Genomic DNA, 23,565 nt, shown 5'->3' with positions numbered 1-23,565 from the left:
GCGTTTGCATTTCCTCCGAGGTTTCTTTATTTTATCTATTTCCGCCGCGTGAGCGAGCCGCGCGTTTTTACGCGCCGCACAAGAAAGTGCATTCTATCCGCCTTCAAAGTAACGGCCAAGAGATGCAAGTAATTATTACGAAATTTTGCACGATATTAACATACATTATGGAAAATGTGTTACTGTGTTAATATACAATGGAATTATTAAACGTGAGATGTTAAACTGTTAACTTTACTTTTCATGAAATGAGTAATTAAAATAAAACTTGAATTATAAAAAATCGATTTCGAGCAAATTTCCTTCGCGAAATAGCCGAATTAGATTTATATACCATTGCATTTATTAATCGCACAAAAGATTTCTACACTGCTGTAGACTAGTGTAGACATGCTCCCGAATTTGGAGTAAATGGTTCATGAGCATCGCTCTTCCGCGTAACTTCCAAGAAAATTCAAAGACTGTATAAGATTTTCGCCCGCGTTTCGTGCAACATTCGATCGCGGAAGAAACAACTCGTCTCGTCGAAGCGTTACGAGTTACGCGCAAACTCGTCCGTGCGCGTGTAGCTACGCGTACGCTCGCTCGTGCGTGATCGTTTCGCGCTCGTATCCGGGCCTTACGTCTGCAATTCCTTACGACCGCGTTGCGAACTAGGGCCCGAGGCTCTAGTACACAACGTGAGGTTTTTATCGTCCATCTGATTCAAATGTCACGGAAGGATTGAGGAGAAGTTCAGATAACGCGCCAGATAGGAAAAAACCGAAACGGGAGCTTCTGGATTTTTAATTAAGAGTTCTTGACGCTTTTTTTGATGTAATTAATTACTTAATTAATTTTGATCTTATTGAATCTAGCAACGAACAAATTAAAAACCATTGAAATAATTGCAAATAAGACCAGAATGATAACGGAATCCGATGAGGAAGGGAAAAACAGCTATTGACTAACATTGTTGCCGGCCGGCCGGCCGGCTACAGTTGGGATCGCGAATCGAGGAGATAGCCGCGGAATATGTAGGGTGCAGCAAAAAGTGGTTCTCCTTGGGCTTCGGTGCCGCATTCCGGCTCGCATCTCCTCTCCCGGCGGCACAACGGTGGCTTTTTTTCCGCGCCGCAATTGCAACGTGGGCGACGATAAAACGGATACTCGCGCCGTTACGGATCCGCGTTACCGCTAAGTGCCATCGCACTGAACATCCTAACGATGACGTGTCCACTAGCGGAGCTACATTTACGGTCATTCAAACATAAACGAGACGCCCCGACAACGGGGACTTATTTTGAAAAGACTGAAGTCTTGTGAAACCCATAATTCTCTATGGTGCCTGTACGTCACATAATTGTGACGATTGTACCAACATTTTCTTTTATTTTTCGCGTATATTAAACTGATTAAATTATGTTCCATGATCGTAATTAGAGTTCTAATTTTTTAACACTTTCAACATTTTTAATTTTTAACATTTATGTAAATATACAAAATATAGAGCAAAGTGCGAATTAAATAAATGGGTCGATGCAATACCACGAGTAAGGACAGAATTCTGGTAAAATTTTTGCATATATATATATATATATATATATGCAAAAATTATATATATATATATATATATATATATATATATATATATATATATATAGGTCCGGAAGTATGTTCCGGGACTTTTATTTTTTTACATCGGTATATTCCAGGACATTTGGCAGTTTCCAGGACTGTCCTGGAAAAAATTCATGTCCTACGGCACGTTTCGGGACAATTTTTTGAATCTGATTACATATATATGCGTTATATTCCAGGACTGTACATTTCAAAAAACGTAAACAGTCCCGGAACATACCTCTAGACCTACATATATATATATATATATATATATATATATACCTATATATATTTATGTCTTGATTGACTGATTTATCAATGCCCAGCTCAAACCCTTAAATCTAAAAACATGAAGTTCGGTGAGTATATTTCTTCCATGACGACACCCACTAAGAAAGGATTTTTAGAAATTCGACCCCTGCGATAGGGTAAAAAGAAGTAAAATGTGTTTTAACGGATTCCTCGATGGGCAATGCCGGACAGACAGCTTGTAAATACATAGTTTTGACATGCATATTCTAAGTGTTTTAATTTTTAGAAGAAAGCCGGTATTTTTTTATAACTTTTGATTATTTAAATATTTAACAAAATTACAATTTTATAAAATTTGACGGTCGAATTTATCCATATTTCTAAGAAATTGTCTAAAATTCTAAAATATTAATTTTTTAAAATTTATTTATTTATACGTATTCCTTATATTTATTTATACACATATTATTTTCTTAAAGAAAAAGGGATACATATAAGTCAAAAAATATAATATTATAGGAGACCGTTTCATAGATTAAACTACAGATTTGTACTTTTACTGTATTTCTATCAGACTTCGCTATTTTATGTTGTCAAGCGTTGCGTGTGTTTTAGCAGAAGTTTAGAATTATAGTGATGAAATAAAAAAAGTAAGAGCTTTACGATTGGTAGTTAGGCAAATTCAAATTATGAATGCTTATTTATATACATCCCGATATTCCCGATAAATAAACAATATATACTTCTGCCTTTAATCCTTGTGAGCAGTATTTCAAACGCTTGTTGAGGTCATTTTTATACCACATTTAGTAACAGACATCCTGCAGTACAAGATGAATATAATGGAATTACCGGAAGACGAAGAATCCAAGGAGTTGTGGTATTACTTCGAAGATATAGAAGATTTGGTCGCAAAGTGCAAGCTTTGTGAACGAACAACAATTCGGTCATCTACATCACAAATGGTTATAAAGAACTTACGATTGCATTTAAAGAATGTACATGAAAAGTCTGGTATAAACCGCGCCATACCGTATACGACCTACGTCATTATTTTACGAACTCACCAAATTGTAAGGCAATATGTAATAAATGTGGTATCATAATGCCTGGTAGATCACATTGGAATTTGAAATTAAATCTAAATAAACAACATCCCGGATGGAAAAACCAGAGTCAACATGCGTAAGTACGCATTCAAAAACTTATTAAAATACCAAAGGCTCTAAAATAAATGTAACAATAAAACAATCAACATTTAAAAAAAAATTGAGCGAAAAAGGCTTTCATCAGGGAATTCACATAACAACTATCTGTTTTCTGATCATAAATATACTTATTTAATCGTAATAATAACTCTTTCAAATATTTCGCACATAATTTAAACAAATTTGAATCGCTCATATTTACATTTTTCTATCTATCAGACGTATACAGTTTAAAAATTTAGATTATGCATTTTTTTAACATTAGTACCTATTGCTAAAACTCGAATCAAATAAATCCAATGTTTTGTTCTTGTATGTATTCAAATTAAATAGGCTTATTTAATAAAATCTATATGCTACAACACAAATTTGCCATTTATTTGTTACATAGATAACTGATAATTAATAAAGAATTTTATTAGCCGATAATCAACAGTTTTATATAATATTTGAATACACGTCGTTGATGAACTTTGCAAATAGTAATATTGATGCTTTATTTGTTATTTTTGAAATTATTGTTGTAAATATAGCATTAACATAATTTATTTTAATTTATTCTATAATCCTTCGTAAAAACATTCTATCGTTTTTCTGATCTATGATTGTATCCAACTTGTGTTTAAACAGGTACTAAAATCAGTCTCTTTTATAAACTATATACTTATAAATAATCATAAATGTATTTATGATATTTATTTGTCTGAAATGAATATTACAGAAAGAGGCATAAAATTCTCTCTCTATCACTTCCTCTATTTTTCTCTAACTTTTACATAAATCTACACTACATTACAAATCACTATTTATAATACATAATAGCATCAAGTATCGCGGACAATTGTAATATTAAAAAATAATAATTTTTTTGTTTCATTTAAACTACATGTTAATGCAGACAACACTTTACGTTTAACTAGTAATGTTATAGATCATTCTGTACAATATCAAAATCATAAATCATCAGATTGGTCTGTTCAATCATGTGAGCAAACGAGAAAAGAAGAACGCACATTTGATAAGTAATTATTCGTCATTTTTATATCATACATTATAATGACATTTTAGTATTTAAATATTGACTTATCTACACAAGAACTATTTACAAGTAATATTTAAATAATTCGAATTCTAATTACACCACATTTCAATGCAGACCAACTACTTCAAGTCCAATGAGTTATGATATGGATCCCTCGACAGAACGTCGAAGTCAAGAATCATCTGATGTGCCCGTTATTCTGTTATCTGAACAAATAAGACAAGTTACATTTCTCTTCCGATAACAATAACAATAAATTTGGAAAATTATCTGAATGTATAAGAACATATCTACTATTATAAATATAAAATCATACATTGATAGAATTCAATGACTATTTTAATTTGAGAATAATAATTATAATTTGTATTTTATCTTTACATATTATCTTTGTATATTATCTTTATATATATAGATTATATTTATATATTATGTTTATTTTATCTTTACATTCTTGTAGTATGCATTATAATTTTTCAAACACCGACTATTTCTTTTTGCTTAATTATTCTACATACATACAAAAGCAGAATAACGACTATTTTGTATACTCTATTTTAATTGACAGCATTGTTGCGGATTCTGATAGAATTTTGTACGAGAGTATACGCATCCCGAATCACGTAATCTAAAGAAAGATGAAATAGACGCTAATGACGAGTAACTATATTCAACTTGCATATGTGACATAATACAAGAAGAAGAATGTATCACGAATTAAAATGTTTTTACACAAAATTTCTCTTTTATTTTGTATAAAATTTATGTAACTTTAGTTCACATATTATAAGTTTTGTCTGTAAGAAGTGTATACTTGCCGCTTTTTAAGTATATATTTTTCTTTTCATGTTTCAAATTTTTATTAAGCAAATTTTTAGAATTTTGTGTACCTGTACATCTGCAGCAAAGAAATAATAATACTATGTTCATTTTTCTTGTAACATTATCATATCTAATACATTACGACAATGAATTTTTGGAAGATTATTATTAATTTTATAGGTTATTATTATATTTATATATACCAAATAGAACTAAACTATAGATATAAGTTTAAATGTAAATGAAATTTGTACGGTGTTTATTTATACAGTGTAAAGTAAAATATCAATAATAATTTCTATAAAATTATTTCATGTCGCGTTCGTAGCTAAAATTCTATTCAATTCAACTGTGTTTTGTCTCTTGACTGTCTATGGCCTGACCAGCGTCGTCACATTGCATTAATGTAAACTAAGTTCAACGTATCGTTGCATATGTTAATATTCTTTACATAAAAGAAAGAAATCTCTTTGACAAACACATTGACGCAACATAAGTTGACATTAAGGTAATAAATATATGATGTAAAAATATATGATAAATAAAAAATGCATAAAAGAGCTTAATTATCGGTTTGTGATTCGCACAAATAAACATTTTCATTTATCTGTCTCTGTCTGCCATCTCATAAATTATAATTAAGAGTGAACAATTGGAGATCATGGGGATTAAATCTCACGGGAAATGAGATTCGACTATTATAAGTTTAGTTATAAAGATACGTGAAGAGAATAGGAGCGAAAGGAGGCGAGAAGGCATACTCCTGGAAACATACAAGCGATATCTCGGTTCCGTTCTGAATGCAACGAGGGAGATTGTACGATCGACCGGCTGATGCACCTATCGCGCGAAGAATCCTCCTTTCTACTTGGAAGACATTGTCCGCGCACGAGATCTAATGGTTTCACGCTACGATACGTTATAAACACGATGTATATACATATACCTATGTGTACACGATATCTCGCAGTTCACGCGATCTTCACTTTAATAGATTTTCTAAGAAATTTGGAATCAATTTTTCTTAATAAAAATATTGAGTTTTTGTAATTAATAAGCAAATTAAACTTTAAAAGTTAAAAAATCGGTAAAATTTTTTCAAGTTCTCTTTAAAAAAAAAATTGACTTTAAAGTAACATTGTATTTAAAGATTAATAATTTTAGTGTCATCTTATATAATATATGCATCGTACATTATTAAGAAAATTAGATTAATTTCTGCTTAAAACTTTCTTTTAAATATATAATTATATATTTAAATCCAAATTCTTTAAGAACATCTTATATTTTACAATACAACCGATGACTTGTATATGTATAAATAATTAAAAAATTAAAATTGGCAAGTTTAGCCAAATACTGATTTATATTTATATTAGTATGCAATTATTTTCAAAAATTGATATTTCCAAGCATAAAATCATATAGAGTTCATATTGACCATGAGTTAAATATTGACTATTTAGCTCAGTTCTATCTTCACTTTATGATATATTCGCACGATAGACGACCATGTACCAATCTTTCGGCGTGAGACAGTCTACTACCTGTCAACTATCGGTGACCAGAACAGACTAAACGGGATACAATCGAGTCCGAGTCCAAAAACTGGATGGCATTTAAAAGTCGTGATGCGCGCAACATCGCGTCGCGTCGCGTCGCCTCGCGTCGTCGAAGAAGAGGAGGAAAAATTGCTCTCGAGAGCGCGTCACAGAATAAGAGAGTCGTGAATCCACGCGAAAGAGAAACGACGGATCGACAGAAGAACACGTGCATCTGGCTGAATTCGAAACCGCATGTCACACTTTCTTTAAAATAAAGCTAACATACTCCATAATAATTTCTGACCGTTGGAAAAAAAGGAGACATTAGATAATCGATTGTCTCTATATTAGACATAAAAATTAATTATAATAACTCATCTTTTTCCCAATTTTTGTAACTTCGAAAAATTTTGTGGTTCAACTAATCGTTTCCCGTTCCGAGCTGACTCGTCTTTTAACACATTTGCAGTCAGAATGCACTTGGACATTTGACGCAAATGCATCGAAGAACAATATAGGGGATAAATAGGCGGGGGACCTTGAAGAGGCGGCGCGGCGGACACCTTTCATTGAAATTTCATCTGTGGGCAATCTCCCGGTCCGATCTCCTCCGTGTCCGACGCGAAGGAAATGCGAAATAGGGAATGCAAGTCGCGCGCGTGTAAGAAGGAGCAGCCGGCCAGCCGACTGATTGACATTCGCGGTGCATCGCGCACGTACCGCGACGTCGAGGAACAAAACGCCCGGAGGAAGATGTCTATACGCGAGGAAGGTGTCAACAACCTCTTTGCTTCTTGCGGCACTCTTCTCCACCTGCGCTTTTTTTCACCTCCCACGCCGCCGCGCCGCCTCGCCGACGATTCCTCCGCGCCGCGATTCAACGACGAGCTACTTTTAGACGTGTCGCCTTAATGCAATGCATAATCGATCATTGCGAAAAGACTTGATTAGTTTCTTCATGAATTAATAAGCGCAATTAAATTTTTCTACCGGAGATCACAAGAATCTTTTTTAAACATAAAAAAATGCGTAAACGTGAATCAAATTTTTTCTGAATCAACGGAAGCAATTACTTTATATTGCTAAAAATTATATCTTGAATACTACTTGATAGTTAAATATTGAAATTTATACGTGACCAAACATTTAAAATATGTAATATAATTTTTTAAATATGCAGTAATTAATACATATTTCAAGAGCATGTTTTATTTTAATCAATATTTATAATATTTATAAATAATGAACTTTTAATAATAAATTTTATTATGTCATCAACTTTTTGTTACCTCTTACCTCATCATATATCGTACGCAAGTTATCTTTATACGTTTTAAAAGCATAAATCTGTATATTCATAAAACTGTTCGATAACTTATAGACATAATTATTTCCAGCACAAAAAATTATGTGATTTAAAAATGTAAGAGCAATTCTGTAAAGTTCCTCGCATGCATAAAGTAATTTTTCTGGGAATTCATAAATGTCTAAAAAATCAGGCATTTAAATTAACCAACTTGTCTCCGCGTGGAACAACACATATATACATATTCTAAAGTTCACGTCTGTATCACTAGTATAAAGTTCAACTGATCAAACCTCGCTTTGTGCATTTCTTCAGAAATCTTTAACTAAAATTTCCTTGACTAAAGCAAACTATAAAATCTTAGAAAGGAGTTAAGTAAGACTTTATTTTGGTCTTTTGCCGATCAAGATCAGTTTGTCATAATTTTTACTTACAATTTAAATTATTATTTTGATATCTCTCGATTTAATTTCACTGATGAAAACCGATTTCAGTCGTAATCACCATGTTACGTAAATCTCGCTCATCTTTTAGTGTTCCTCGACCTAATTTTCAATAGAAGCTACAATTACGTTCGCAATATATATATTCACAATCTTTCATAACTCTCTCAGAGTATTCTTCAAAATATTGAAATATAATCGATCAAATAAATTAGAAATCGCCTTTCTGTTTGAAAAATACTCCTCAATTCTCACTCCTCTTTAAGTCATTTAATTTTATTAATCAAAGCTAATTGAATTTACACTTATTTAAAAAATTTTGCTCTCTTTTTTAGTATTTTTTGTAATCGGTTTTTAACTAATTTTGTCTTTTATCTGAAAAACACATACGCATATACACACATTGCATATAACAGAAACTTGAAAGAGACAGAGAAAGTTAAAATCCCTTTGTTTTCTACATCTTTATTTCCTGACCGTCGTGAAATCTTTGCGCATTATCTATTTCAGATGTTTATAATATAATTTATATCAAGCTTCTTGGCCGACAAATCTTCCGTTACGATCATTCTAGAGGCGTTTCGTTATATCGTCCTTTGAACGTGTCATTGTCCGCGAGTCATGCGATCTTGCGGAGACGGTACGCGCGGGTACAGACGCGGATGCTGCGGAGGATCCGTCGAAAGCGAGGAGCACCTCACTTTCACTCCCGCGTGCGCGGGATAGATATGCCGTGCGGCAGATGCCGCATGCCGGCAGATAAAATCGCGAAGTCGCGGCAAAAGAGCCACGATCGTCCCATCCTCTCCTCCTCCGCAATAACGCTATTATGCAAGTCGCCTGGAAGATGTTACCTCAGCGTGTTGCCAGAAGCAGCCGACGCACCGAGCGCGAAATCGCTAATAGGAGAGGATGAACGTTCGGAAATTAAATTTCACGCCGCGTTACCGAGGAAAAAAGCCGCGAAACATGCCTGCGCGAGAGAGCGGACCGATATTTCGTGGGTCTTGCAAAAGTGACAAAGATTTATTGTTCTGTTAATCCTAATTAATATACTGTTTCCATAAAACGTGGAAAAAAAAGAACATTTTGTTTCAGAAAATATATTGAACGAAGTATGCGACATAATTATAAAATAAAGAGAAACAAGTAGTAAGAAGAGATACAAGAGTACAAAGTTACATACACGTGTGCAAAGAAAAAAAAGTTCAAGTTATATTTCATAAATAAAGATTGGTAGCCGTAAAAAAAGCAGTTTCGTAAACACGTCGAATGATTTATCGTCGAGGTAAACAACTTATTAATCAGTTTCTGACTCAGGTCGCTCCTCTCTCTTCATAGCGCCTTCACTTCAGTTATATTAAACGTTTCGTTCCATTATCGGAACTCGATCGCCGCAAGAAAACCTCTCCTCGACCTTCGGCAAGATTCCTACGAGAGAAGGATAACACGCGAGACAGGAAGAAAAATGTGAAAGAGGTGCGACGATACCGTGTAGGGGGGATCCTGCAAAAGGACGACGGGTCTTGCTCAAAAAAGGAGAGAGGCCGGATGGGGCCGAATATTAATCGCGCCGAGACACACGCATCTTTGGCACGTCAAACACGTAATGCCGATCAGTATACCGCAATAATGCACTGTATGCGACGCAACATTACCGTTATCCGGCGAGGGTTCGCCTTTTTCGTCGTCTCGGAACATTTCCTCTTCGACGACGTCGATCCGCGCCTCGCATTTCATTCGAAACACACGTGTCGCGCGACGTTTCTTCCACTTATAGAAATTGATGCACTTGTTTTTACATTCAGCGGTTTTTTTTCAAGAACAATTGAGAAACAGAGTAATGCCCATTTTTATCAATGCAGATTAACTTTAATCTTGGTTTAACATACTTTTTGTCTTTTTCTAGTTCTAACAATTGGAAATAGATAGAAAGTAAATTAAACCGAGGTTAAAATTGATTTACATTGGTAGAAATTGGTAAATATAAATGAGTAAACTGAATCCGATAGAAAAATTAAAAAGTCTGTTAGAGTCGAATTAATCGATATAGGACGCGATAGAAATTTATGCTAAGATAATTTTCTTATTGCTCTATACCGATGCCATCACGAGCCATCGAAAGTACGAAAGTAGTTCGATTTAACGATTGAAATGCCGCTTCGACATGAAAATATCTTCGGAGCTGAGGCGAGGCAACTGGTGGTCGTTAACTTGGAATATAATACTGTCTACGATCCGTAAAGGACGTGAAAGTTATCACCGGCGCCGCGAAAACTCGCTCAGACTCGCTGGAAATCAAATCGCTTTTACCGGAAGTACCCACGATGATAACGCGCATGAGAAGTGTGCGGAATATGGTAAATATGTCGCGCGTATTATCGACACTTTTGGTCAACTGGCTATCAAATCAAATTTTTCGAGCGGTAAGAAGCTAGGATTTAGATGAATAGATATTAAACAATGATAAATAATCCGATGATAATTGAGGTTTGTTGGTAAATTAAAATTTAAAGAATATACTTGTTGAGCTTAATTTTATACATTATATTATTAAAAAATAATATGCGATATTTACATGATATTTCTTTTATATAATGTTTATTTTTTACATTGTTACATATATTTTATTATTACCGTAATGTGTTTATCTCAACATCGCATTTATCACAAATCACAAATTACGTTCAAATCAATATAATCACTTTAGAGAGAGAAACACGCAGAGGTCGCGTGTACAGTACATGTCCATTACTTAGATTCGATAGTAGCCATATATTAGGCGCGCTTATAAATCTCGCGCACGTTCGTTACCTCACTCAGGCAAACGACAGTGGCGATGCGATTTTATTCGAGAAACTGGATTAAACGGAGCGAGAAAGTTCCGTTGTCGTCGTCGTCGTCGTTGAAAGTGTCCTGCATTAGCATGCGTGTCTACCTTGGTTCGAAATCGTCCTTGGTCTCAACAAGAAGCATGCGGATCGATTTTCGTTCTGAAGGAATCTCGAAAGAGTACTTCCATTGACCGTCAATGTAGAATTGCATAATATGTTCAATAAAGAATAGGAATTTAAATGCTCACGTAATAAAATTGTAGTAAAATAAAATAAAATCATTTCATTATCATTATATATTATTTCTTTATTAAATGTAATACATAATTTTCCAGAAATGTAAAAATGTAATTTTTTTTTTAATGCGATAAGCTTATATATAAATGTAATTCTATTTACACTTTATATTTTCTTCTTATAAACAGTGAAAAATTATCGCAAACTGAGAATTTTTTCTTTTGGCAAAATTTTCTTCATCAACTCCATATAACTGTTGTAATTGTAATTTTATTTTTCACATTCCATCTTTTTTCTAATTCCTTCCTTCCGATCTTAAGACTTTCCTATATGACGAAATAACTCGTCCACTGTCGCGAGAAATGGCGAAATGCGTTGCAAAACCCGTGCAACTTTCTTACGTGACGAATCGTAACAGCTATTGGAAATGTAAACGGATGGTATGAGTGAATTGATATGGCGTGATCCGATTGATCGATGTGCGACCTTTTGCAATATTGCAAAAACTAGCTCTCATGGTGTCTGACTTGGAAAAACCCCGGAAGAAAAAGCAATTTTGTATAAAAATCCAGGGAATATCAATCTTAGAAAATACACCATTCATATATGAATAATGAATACATTGTTTTGCTCATTATCAATTACATCTTCCACGAAATCTTAATTACATGAATTACTCGTGCTTATCGTTACCGAGAAGATCGTAATCAGTAAACAAAGATCGTATCAAAAACTTAACAAATCCTGTTAGTTTCTATATGACGTAAGTACATTTTTACACCTTTCAGGAAATGAAAAGTCTGAATGAAAGCCTACTGAAAATTTCAAGCATTTAATTTATATTTAAAAAATAAAAATATATATATATAACCTGTAAACATAATAATCGCAAACGATTTTACAAAATAACAGACAATAAAACAAATTAATTGTGAATTAAAATATAATTGTATAATCAAAAAGTGTGTTGCACAATCGGAAAATATAGAAATTATTTAGGAACAAAAAAAGACAACTAGTGTAGGACCTCGATTCTAAGATCGATTTCAATTGCTCATTTTATTGCGTTCCAAGATACCGTTAAAGTGATTTCCGAATGAAGAACATAAATCAATCTCGACACATCAAGGAAACAACGAAATGAAGAAAAACACGAATCGAATTTTGTCTAATTTCGTAACTTTTTCGTGTGCTTGCGTGTTACCATCCGTTAATTTTTTTTTTTTTTTTGAAAACTGTTTGATAAATAAATTTGCATAAAAGAATCGTGAAGTAAATTTGCAGAGCTCTTACCATACGGAATATATAGACAGCTGCTCTCGCATACATAACCCGTTTTTGCAGTTAATTATTCGACTTTCGGAGCTAGCATTTAGTTTTTTTTTTTACTTCCTTAAAAGGACAGCCCTCATGACTTGCTCATTATTGTCCAAAAATGGAACACGCAACAATTTACAAAAAAAATATATATCGTATCTATATGTTATGTGTACAAAATATTTAAATTTTAATTTAAAAAAAATATTTAAACAAAAATTAAAACGGATAAAAAAAGTTTAAAAAAAATAATGTTTATTTAAGAAAAGAAAACTAGATTTAAGTAAAAAGGTGGAATTAAGTAAAAAGGAGAGTTGAATGTAGGTAAATTTCTACTTTCGTGCACGCGATGTTAATGTAAATTCCAAACTTTTACTCCTGTCTTGGCGAGAATAATTATACCAATTGTGACGAGAACATCCATAACATGTATGTACAATGAACACATTACATTTGATCAAAGAGATTTATATATAAATTTTCACTTATATTTGTCGTTATTTAATCACTATATTTAGTTATTTAATCACACAAAATATAATAATTTAACATAATTTGTACTTGACGTATATTCACCAATCTATAAACCAATCTATAATTAACATTTTATGTCTAACAAATAATTATAATAAAAGTTGTAAGTAAGAGAATTAGCACATTTCAACAAATATCGAGTCTAGAGAAATGTTTCAACAGAATCAAATATATCTTCCTTTAAATCCTCAATATTTGTTGAAAGTATCTTCTTATGAAACTAGCATTTTTAAAGATGTTAACTCTCATTAAGAGCTATCATTACTTTCAAAAAAGACCATCTCACCTATGTAAATTGTATATCAATGCGGCAGTGTCCGGAACGCATTAAGAGAGCATAATTGGACGACTGTGTACCCTCTTATAACGGATTTATACGCCGCGCCGGCCGCTTCGGATGAGATCCCGAAGAGGGTGGTGTCTCGGCCGGGATGAGTAACGCGACTGTGAACGCACGACGCACGACCTTCGTATTTACTCCGTTATTTTGTATCGCGCCGCAGACTGCCGTGACCTTACGATTATCATTGTAGCCACGTATCACAGCCGCGTATGTATTAATTATTATTATAGCCATGAGCCGACCGGCATTCTGCAAATCGCGCGACCATGATCGGCACACGCCGACTGCGTACGAAAGCAGTTCGACGAATTTATCGATATGCAAATGCGTCTCCCGCCGCCTTCTCACGTGAGATAATTATAACGCATATTCTTTTTTAATAGAAATATTGCTTATGGAAGTAAAAATCCTCTGTTGCGCGCTTCAATCCTGTGAATAATGACCCAGATCTGAAACTAGTCTGAAAAATTCTCTGAAAGTTCTCTGGAACGTTAATATAAAAGTGTTGAGACATCTCGAGATAAATCCTGATTTTTTTTTCTCTTAAGAAATAAGGATTCGGGCTAAGACGATATTTTATGACTCCGGAACAAGCGAGAACTTTTCGACTTCACCTTCCTTTCGCCTCTATCTCAAAGAACGACCGTGGTACATGAGATCTCGTTTTCTCGCTTTCGGCGCGGAATTTCACGACTCTTAGGAGGAACAAAGCATCTTGAAGATAGCAGAGCGTTAGTTTTCGCCGTATTCGATGCGAAAACCAGCTGGCTCCAAAACTGGTCGCGCGACTGGCGACAGATAACACGGATACGAAAAAAAAGAGAGAAATACGCTTGTAGAACCGAATTAAGAACCGAAAGTTATTTCAACGATTTGAGGATTCACCAGCGAAAGAACGGAGAAGATATCTTGAGACTCCGAACGACATTTCCAAGAGAAGGGAAAGGATAATTTATTTCGGTAACAGATATTGCAGCTATAAAGCGGAAAATAAAAGAAACTCTAAGTCACGGTTCTCTGAAATTTTGCTTTTAAAACCTAAAGTAAAATAAATAAATATGTATAAATATGTGTGTGCGTGTGTTGCGTGTGTTTTATATTTCTTTAGTTCTTTTATTTAACTCGAGCTGTTAAAAGTTTGTTCCCCTGGAGATACCGTTATCACTACGACGCTCCTTTTATGCGGCGATTTCCTTCATTCACGAACTTGAACAAGATAGCCGAGGCTGATAAGAATGGAAGTACATCAAATATTCAGCGTGATATTTTGCTTCACAAATCCGCCTCATAATACAGAGAAAGAGGAAGAGAGTGAAAGATAGGGAGACGAACGAGGAGAGTGGGATAGCGTTACAGAGGGAAAGAAAGACAGAAAGTCTCAAAGTGAGAGACGGGAGAAAGAGAGAGAGAGAGAGAGAGAGAGAGAGAGAGAGAGAGAGAGAGAGAGAGAGAAGACAGAGAAAAGTAGAGAGGTGCACCTCTTCTCGAAGTGTCCGAAGGAGGAGGTGGTAGCCTCCGTAAAAAGGGGGGGAGAGGGACTTATGACACGTGACCAATGACTTATATAAAGGTGGCGAACGACAGGGCCCAAACACAGAGTTCTATCTCTCGACGCAGCGGAGGCGGTGTCCTTAAAAGTGCTTAAATAGAATTTTTTTCCCGTTAATTTTTATTCGTTTGCCCCCGCGTCACACAGTCGACTTTTTCGTTGAACCATGAGGACGTACTACGTGATAGCCGCCATACTGATCGCCGGTACGTAAGAACAGACCAACCATCACCAGGGAGGGGTATAAGGGTGGTGAAGTTAAATGCGGAAGGGCCGATTAAATGCGGAAGATCGCGAGTGAGACGCGATACTCTTCGAACAATAAAAAAAAAAGTGGAGGTTTCATCGTTAGTGTGTGAAACATGCGCGTGTGGTAGAGTAGATGCAGTGCGCCCTACGTGCGTCGAGAGCAGGATATAAATCGGGACCGAGTCCTGCGCCGGAAATCTCGCCGCATCGAAGGATCCGCGGAGATAGTTCTTGGAAACTCTTCCGAAAACGCGATCGCGATCATTCGATTTATATTCGCGCGGTCACATGTGCAAATTTTTGATTTATGAATGATACGTTTCTTTCTTTTTCTCTCCTTCTTCTTTTTATTCTCTTTAACATAATATATTAATGTAAATCATATTATTCGTTAATTATTAATTTATTATTATTTTATATTTCTATAGTTAAATTTAATATCATTTAAATTAGGGATACTACCAACGTAATCCCACATTCTTTGTAAGAGACAAGCAGAAAGTTTTTAAAAGATATATTTTTAAAAGATTAAAAAATATAAAAGTTATGTGAGAATGTAATTTTTTAATTTAAAATGTAAACTATATTTTTGAATGTGTTAAAATTAAAATTGTCTAATTATAAAAATATTTTTTATTTGCATATAGTTATAATATTAAACAGATAATATGTTTATTTTTTGCTTACATGCTTCTTAAAGGTGCAAGAAATAAAATGCAAATATGCATATATCTAATAACAAAATAATTTAATTAACCGCAATCACGGTTGTATCCAATATACTTATTGTATCGCGCGTGTTCTACTCTTCGTAAAATAGAATAAAGAAATATTTTCTGAGATGTATTAATATCTCTCAAAATATTTTAAAAGAATTATTTAAAAAATTCTCTTTTTAATAATTAGATAATATTACGCTCACTTTGAAAAAATCATTTTATTTCACATTAAAATCACGTTTCAATCAGTTGCTTCTAAAAATGCTAAATTTTTCGACATTGACTTTCTTGCAACCGCGTTAATTAAAAATACCGTAATAATTAAAAATCGCCTCTGGTCTAAGAAGTTTTTCACGCTTTCTTGCTATCGCGGCATATAACCTTGGCCCAGATCTTGACCCTCTTTTTCGTTCCTTTCTTGCTAAAGGAAAATTCAAGGATACGATTAATCACGACGGAAATAATTTTAAAACTTCCCCGATAATGTAAACTAATATCATATTCTCCATATATATAATACCGATTTTCCGTAAATATAATCAACTGTATCAAGAATTTAATGAAGAAAAATTTTTTTAAATGCTAAGAATTTGATATATGTAATTGAGCAAAATCATTGAAAGATAATAAAAAAATATTTATGTTTTCAATATTTAATTTTATTAGAGAACTGCTATAATATATATGAATTCTACAAATCTGTAAAAAAAAAATTTTTAATGATTAAGTCGTACAATTATTGAATGAAAAATTATATGCAATCATCAGTGAAAATATGATATTATGAAGAGTATTGAATCTTATATGTTAGGAATTTTCTTTTATAAAACGGACATTCTCTTATTATACTTTATATTAAATGTATGTGATGAAATATTTAATAACTGAAGTGTATAATTAATTATTACGTATCGTATTAGACTCTCCCACGTAAGACACATTTACAATGAAACTTTCTTAGGTAATATCATAGGAAGAGAAAATGAGAGAGAAAGAGAGCATATGGTAATCAAGAAAAAATAACAAGAAATTAAGAAATATTTAAAATCATCTTTAAAAATCTTTTCAAGAAAATTCGAATTTTTTTACACATATTTTGAACATTTTTAAATTTATATTATATTTCTTGGATCTATTTAATATCTTCTACTCTATCTCCTACTCGTTCAAAATGTTATTAATGAAATAGTATTAATTCTCAATCTAATTATAGAATTTTGATTTTTAACAATCAAACCTTTTAAATATATATGTAAATTAGTCCTTTATATAACCACCGCGTATTTTAAACAAGTAATTATATAACGAGCTAATGCCGCATATTTTACAAAACGAGTCGAACGAAAACTGGGACGGGGCGAAGGGGGATCCTGTCTGCGGTCCCCTGGCCGACGAATATTTCGAAGTCGCTTTCGGTGGCGGGACCGGTCCCGTGGAAAACGAAAGTGAATACAGCTCCACGCGGACGCATTCGTGTGCGGACTCTCGATACTAGGGCTTGCGACGCGAACCGGGTGAACGGGATGCTGGGAGGGCCCAGTCACGAGCGGCTGCGGCCGGGGCCTGGCCGCGGGCCCAAAGTGAAAGCGCCCGGCGAAAGTTACCGTCCCGCACACAGTCCCTTACATAAGACATTTTAGCTTATTCAGGCGTCATATGCCGCGTACGCGCGCTCGTGCGCGCGCGCACGAAAGAAAGAAAGAGGCGTAATTAGACGCGATTAACATGGACCGGTATGTGCGGTATTTCTCAAAGGGGACCTTATCTATCTACCCCCTGGTTTTACTCTCCCGTAACGATGTTGATATGTTTCCTGCCGCACCCGCCGTTTTTTTCGCGATCGTTGCTGTTAAAAGGGGGATTGGAAAGAGGAAACCGGAATGGAGGCTCTCTCGCGGCCGGCAGTTAATTTTAGCCTGCAATTTCCTACGGAGAACGGTGCTATCGAGCTAAAGGCGGGGTCGCTTTTAACCGCGATCCGCGAGAAACTCGACGTAGCAACCCGCGGATACGAAAGTAGAAGTAGCATTTTTTCTGATTTCCTGGATGGAAATGTAAAGTAGCCTTTTACCGTATCCTTGATGTATTTAAGGAAAAATATGTTATGCATCTTTGACTTATTTTCTCTTTCATTTGTGGACGCTGCGAAATCATAATTGTTCTAAAAAGAAATTATAACTGATGTCTTTCGTGAGATCTTTATGAGAAGTACGGTTACGATACAAATCTACAAACACCCTACGATTCGTTTTTTATTAAAATATCGATTAATTAAAATTTAATATAGAGAAGAATCTCGAGAAAATCCGCCGAACTCGACATGCGACCTTTGCTTGATCATTTCAGGGACGAACGCTCAGGAGTCCTTCAAATGCCCGGACGATTTCGGGTTCTATCCTCATCACATATCGTGCGACAAGTATTGGAAATGCGACAACAACGTGGCGGAACTGAAGACGTGCGGCAACGGTCTGGCATTTGACGCCAGTGACAGCAAGTTCCTCACCGAGAACTGCGATTACCTGCACAACGTGGACTGCGGCGAGCGCACGCAGCTCGAACCGCCCATCACCACGCCGCACTGTTCCCGCCTCTACGGCATCTTTCCCGACGAGAAGAAGTGCGACGTCTTCTGGAACTGTTGGAACGGCGAGGCCTCCCGCTACCAGTGCAGCCCCGGACTGGCCTACGACCGTGAGGCCAGGGTGTGCATGTGGGCCGACCAAGTGCCCGAATGCAGAAACGAAGGTATTGATCTCGCTGATCACGAGTCAATTTCAGATGTAAATTGCACGATCAAACTGCCGGATCAATTTATTAACTTCTGAGAATATTAGAACGGTTCATATAAAGAAGAATTCGAACAAGAATATTTCGTGATCAAGCATATCTAAATCATCAAAGATAATAATTTTTTTATTACATAATAACTGTTCAGAGCTTCCCTATAAAGTTTCATAATCTAAAATTGTCTTTATTACGGAAGACTTTTAAAATTAATTGTTACAATTCCCTTTTTTTTACGTAATCGCGGATACTTCAACGATATTTTTACGCTAGCGTTGACGTCAGATCGAGTATTATAACGTAGACTTGTATCCATTTCTGATTCAGTCACCCAGGAACTCGTCACGGGCGATTTGACGCGGATAATAGGATATACATAAAACCACAGAGTCAATCCCACCTCTCTCTACTCCAACATATAACTGTCACAAATCCTTCTATTTCCTTTCTACTTGCCTCCTTTCTAAATTAATTTTGTGATTTTTCTTCCCTATAACTACTCTACCTTTTTTATTTAAAAATAAAATAAACTATATTTTTTTCTCTTACTTTATGTACACATTTACTATGAGACGAGTTTACTTTTTTATTGATATTGAATAAGTTTCAAATATATTGTCCTATCTCACATGTATATTTTATATTGTCATGTATATTATGTATTCCTCTTTCGTTCGCCAACTCGAGACCGATCAGTATCGCAATTACAAAGAAATACGATGCCTTTCTCTGCCGCTTGTATTACACATCTATTTATTGCACTACGCAGAGGTCGCCGGAGGTTTCACGTGTCCGGCTGCAGGAGAAGTGAGCGGCGCATCCGGCAGCTTCAGCAGACACGCCCATCCGGAGGATTGCAGAAAATACTACATATGCCTTGAGGGCATCGCCAGGGAGTACGGTTGCCCGATCGGCACCGTTTTCAAGATCGGCGACGCCGACGGTAGCGGCGCCTGCGAGGACCCAGAGGATGTCCCCGGATGGTGAGCACCGTTTTTAATGTGTTTTTAATTTTATATACGATTTTGTCTCGAAACTCCAGTTGTGCAGGAATGAATAAATTGCGAGAACGACCAAGAAGTTTTGAAAAAATGGCCAAAGAAGATTACAATAAATATATTTTTAAGATCAGAAAAGAGGTAGAAGTATTATTTTAGAATATTAAAATAAAATTACTTAATTCTTATTTAAACAATTTTTCTTTTTCTGTAAATTATTTAATTCATTCCTACACAATTACGGCCGATTTTCGAAATGGGGGAGGCGGGAGGGATATTACTTAGAATATTTAAATTCTAATCTAAGACCACGTAGTCGAATGCGACATAAATGAATAATCCACATGTAGCAGAATTCTTTTACTTCCGATTTCAAACGATGATGAATGTTAATGAACATTGATCAAGAATTCAAGGTCTCACCCGTTTAAAAATTATGATTGCTGAAGGGATCATAAAGCTCAATGCAAAAAAAGTCGTCGTAAATTGATTGGTGTAAAAATCTCTCTAAATAGTTAAGAAACGTGTATGTAAAAATTATTTTGTGAACTCTCTAAATCTCTGAATCAGTGAAAAGTCATTGAAATGGCATACTTTACACTGATATCAGTAAACATAGTCACTGATCGTTCAGTGACTTTTCACTGATTTAAATTTAGAGAGAAACTTTAAAAAAGAATATTTCTTGAGTGTGATGAAGAACTTTATATTTTTCTGTTTTTTTTTAAATTGAATTTTTCTTAACTTCTCTGACTTTTCCTCTTCTAATATTTCCATATAATTTTAATCAATTAATTTTTTGTTCTAATTTGTCTCGTGGAAAATTTTCTATGTCATACCATTTTTTAATATAATTATTATTATTTCTTGGAGACTGAATTAAGTGAATTAAGTTACTCTATTAAATTAACAGAGTAATCTGCGAAGAAATATGTGCTAAAAGTCAATGAAAGTATGAAAATGACGACGACGATGCATTGTGCAATGAATAATTGTGGGCGCGTTATAAAAATGTCCGAATTCGATTATCTCGGTAATTACAGTCATCCGATGGAAATGTCGAGCTATCCTGAATGAGGTTGTGTTTGAGGACTTTCGGGGAGAAATTGCATTCGCGGATAATGTGTAATTAAGGAGATATTACACCACGCTTTCACAGTATTTAATAACGTTTTGCGTAACCACTGTAAAAAATAATCTAATTGTAAATGGAAATTTGATTTAACACGCGCACTTAAAAATTGAAAATTCGCATCGTGAATTGATTTTCATCAGTGAGAATTGAACTTCTTTTTTCGAACATTGAGCGCTTGATCATAAATTAGCAAATAATTATGTGCATTAATTAATACTAATATTAGTCATTAGATTTCTCAATGATCCTCTAACATGTGGCTAACGTATATGTTAACTGTTTCATCGTTCTAATATCTTGTTGTAATATTAGGTGCTGTCATTCGTAAATTTCCCAGAAAAGCATAATATATAATTGTTCTTTTTCTATCATTTTCATCTATATTTATTTAAAAAATTTATATTAAATTAAAATTGAAATCAATGATGGCAACATGATTCTAATTACCTGGCAATCTACGTGTCAAATTGTAGAAGTACTAGATACTTAATTGTGGAAATTTGCACACATGTACATCTAATTGTAAATAAGGCAACGAAAAAGGATTTTTCTTGCTTCATTTTACAATGTGTTTTAAATAGAAAATAAAAATCGACAATAACTCTGGAACATTGCAAATTTTCATGAATAATAATTATTGTAAGTGATGCCACTACAGTTCCTTTATGTGTATGCATGTGCATCTCGTCCGCAAACATAACGACAAGAGCACGCCAGTACGCAGTAGCGCGCACCGAGCATGTCTTGACCCCCGGGTTTTTCTCGGTTTTGCTCCGCAGTGAGGATTACTACGGTGACCTGGACCTGAAGAGCATCCGGAAGAGCGAGCTGCTTACCGGCATCCAGAGCGAGCCCAGAAAGCCGAACCAGGCGAACCTCAAACCTAGGCCCACAACAATAGGAGGGCCCACGAGGCCCTCACCCATTCAGGAATAAATCCTGATTTACCTCGCTCTTTCTCCCTCCATCCCTTCATCTCTTCACACCTACTCTATCTCTTTCTTTCATTTTCTTTCTACTTCTCTTATTCTTTTTCTCTTTGTTGCTACCATTTAATTTTATCAAATTCTATTGTTTAACGCAAGTTATTGGTCTAAAATCTAGATTGTAAAATTTAAATGTAGCATTCCTTACAAGAAATGCTACATTTAAATAGTGATTTTCTATTACAATATTCGTTAATGATGAGGGTCATATAATTATGTGAAATAATTATAAAAATAATTCATATAAATATGTGCATAAAAGATTTAGAAAAAGAATTATGTCCTAATTATTTTTTAATAAAATATAAAATGTTAAACATGCCCTAAACAAAAAATTAATTTTTTTTAATTTTAATACTTTACTTTAATTTCCTATGATAAAAAAATATTCACAAATTTATTCACGTTTTTTTATATATTTTACTTGTTTAATGTTGTTGATTTACTTCGTATTATTTAAATTTATATCGATTTTACGCCAATAAATTGTACCAAAGTACACTTTTTCCTTCTTCTTCTTCTTTTTCTTTCTCTTTTCTTTTCTCTCTTTCTATTTCTTTATCTTGTTCTTCTCTTGCTTCTTTTATGTTTTTCACTCCTTCTCTTTCTTCTTTTCTCTCTCTTTCTCTCTTACTCTTTTTCTGTTCCTTCACGCATAATAAACATACATTCGCATACACATAATCGAGGAAAAATGCAGCCCTGATTACATAAAGAGGATTTCTCCGGAAAGGAAGTAATCGGCGGCCCACAAGGATCGATCTCGAGGCGAAATTTCGGAGCAAAATCCGCGAGATTCTGAAAGGATGAGAAATGCGCGATCGAGCTGCTTATAAATTTCATGCCCTAATTCTCGCGAAATTCTCTCTCGTCGCTCTGATTGAGCGTCTCCATGCAATCTCGATGCACAGAGCATATGCTATTTTTGTAATTAGAATGTAATAGAAGGAAAGGGATAGAGGTACACGTACAGGACCAATTAGCGCGACGAGTAATTGCGAATTCCGAGAATTCACGTAAAATTCTTTGTTCACTTGTATATGTCACGTTTTGCAATATTACGCATCGCTATTAAAAAACCTAATAATGTAATCTTTTGGTTGTCAGAACAAGTTTCTGTAAAAACTAGCAAAACTGCCGAAATTAATATAAGTATCTTATTATTATTTTCCAACGTACACATTGCACAGAATTAATTATAGTTTATAATATTTAAAGGTTCCCCTTAGGTTAGATAGGATTAAAATCCTGTCAATTTTCTATCGCTGTTGATACCATGTTTAATTGATAATAATAATTGATATTCAGATAGTATAAAATTTTCTCAGACCTGACAAATGCTCACACACAAACACACACTCACACGGACACACAAAGAACTCCAAAATTTATATTAATAATTTATATTACTCGTGACGCCTTATCGGCAATTTTGTTTAATCTATTCTTTTTAATAAATATAAAATTCATTCTCTCTTAACTGCTTCTCTAATCTATCCATACACTTTCAACTATATCTAATCTATCTTTCTCCTGTATTTTTTTCTTTATTGAGAACAAGAATTGAAAACTTGTAATTTCGTAATAATAAAAATGCGACAATTGAGGGCCGTTTTTGCAAAATTGTAAATTTTCTAAAAACATATATATTCTATTGA

At 34.4% G+C, this 23,565-nt stretch overlaps 1 protein-coding gene across 1 annotated transcript; it reads left to right on the top strand.

Moving 5' to 3' along the window:
* The first annotated feature begins 15,097 nt into the window (after window positions 1-15,097).
* Window positions 15,098-22,132, top strand: Gasp (Chitin binding Peritrophin-A domain-containing protein Gasp). Its single transcript, XM_071787651.1, has 4 exons — window positions 15,098-15,239; window positions 18,348-18,749; window positions 19,558-19,771; window positions 21,701-22,132. The coding sequence occupies exons 1-4, from the start codon at window positions 15,200-15,202 to the stop codon at window positions 21,855-21,857; spliced, it is 813 nt and encodes a 270-aa protein (XP_071643752.1). The 5' UTR covers window positions 15,098-15,199; the 3' UTR covers window positions 21,858-22,132.
* Window positions 22,133-23,565: the final 1,433 nt, after the last annotated feature.

This window comes from Temnothorax longispinosus, chromosome 9, assembly GCF_030848805.1.
Source record: "Temnothorax longispinosus isolate EJ_2023e chromosome 9, Tlon_JGU_v1, whole genome shotgun sequence".
NCBI lineage: Eukaryota > Metazoa > Arthropoda > Insecta > Hymenoptera > Formicidae > Temnothorax > Temnothorax longispinosus.
This window is presented reverse-complemented; position numbering and strand designations above follow the sequence as displayed.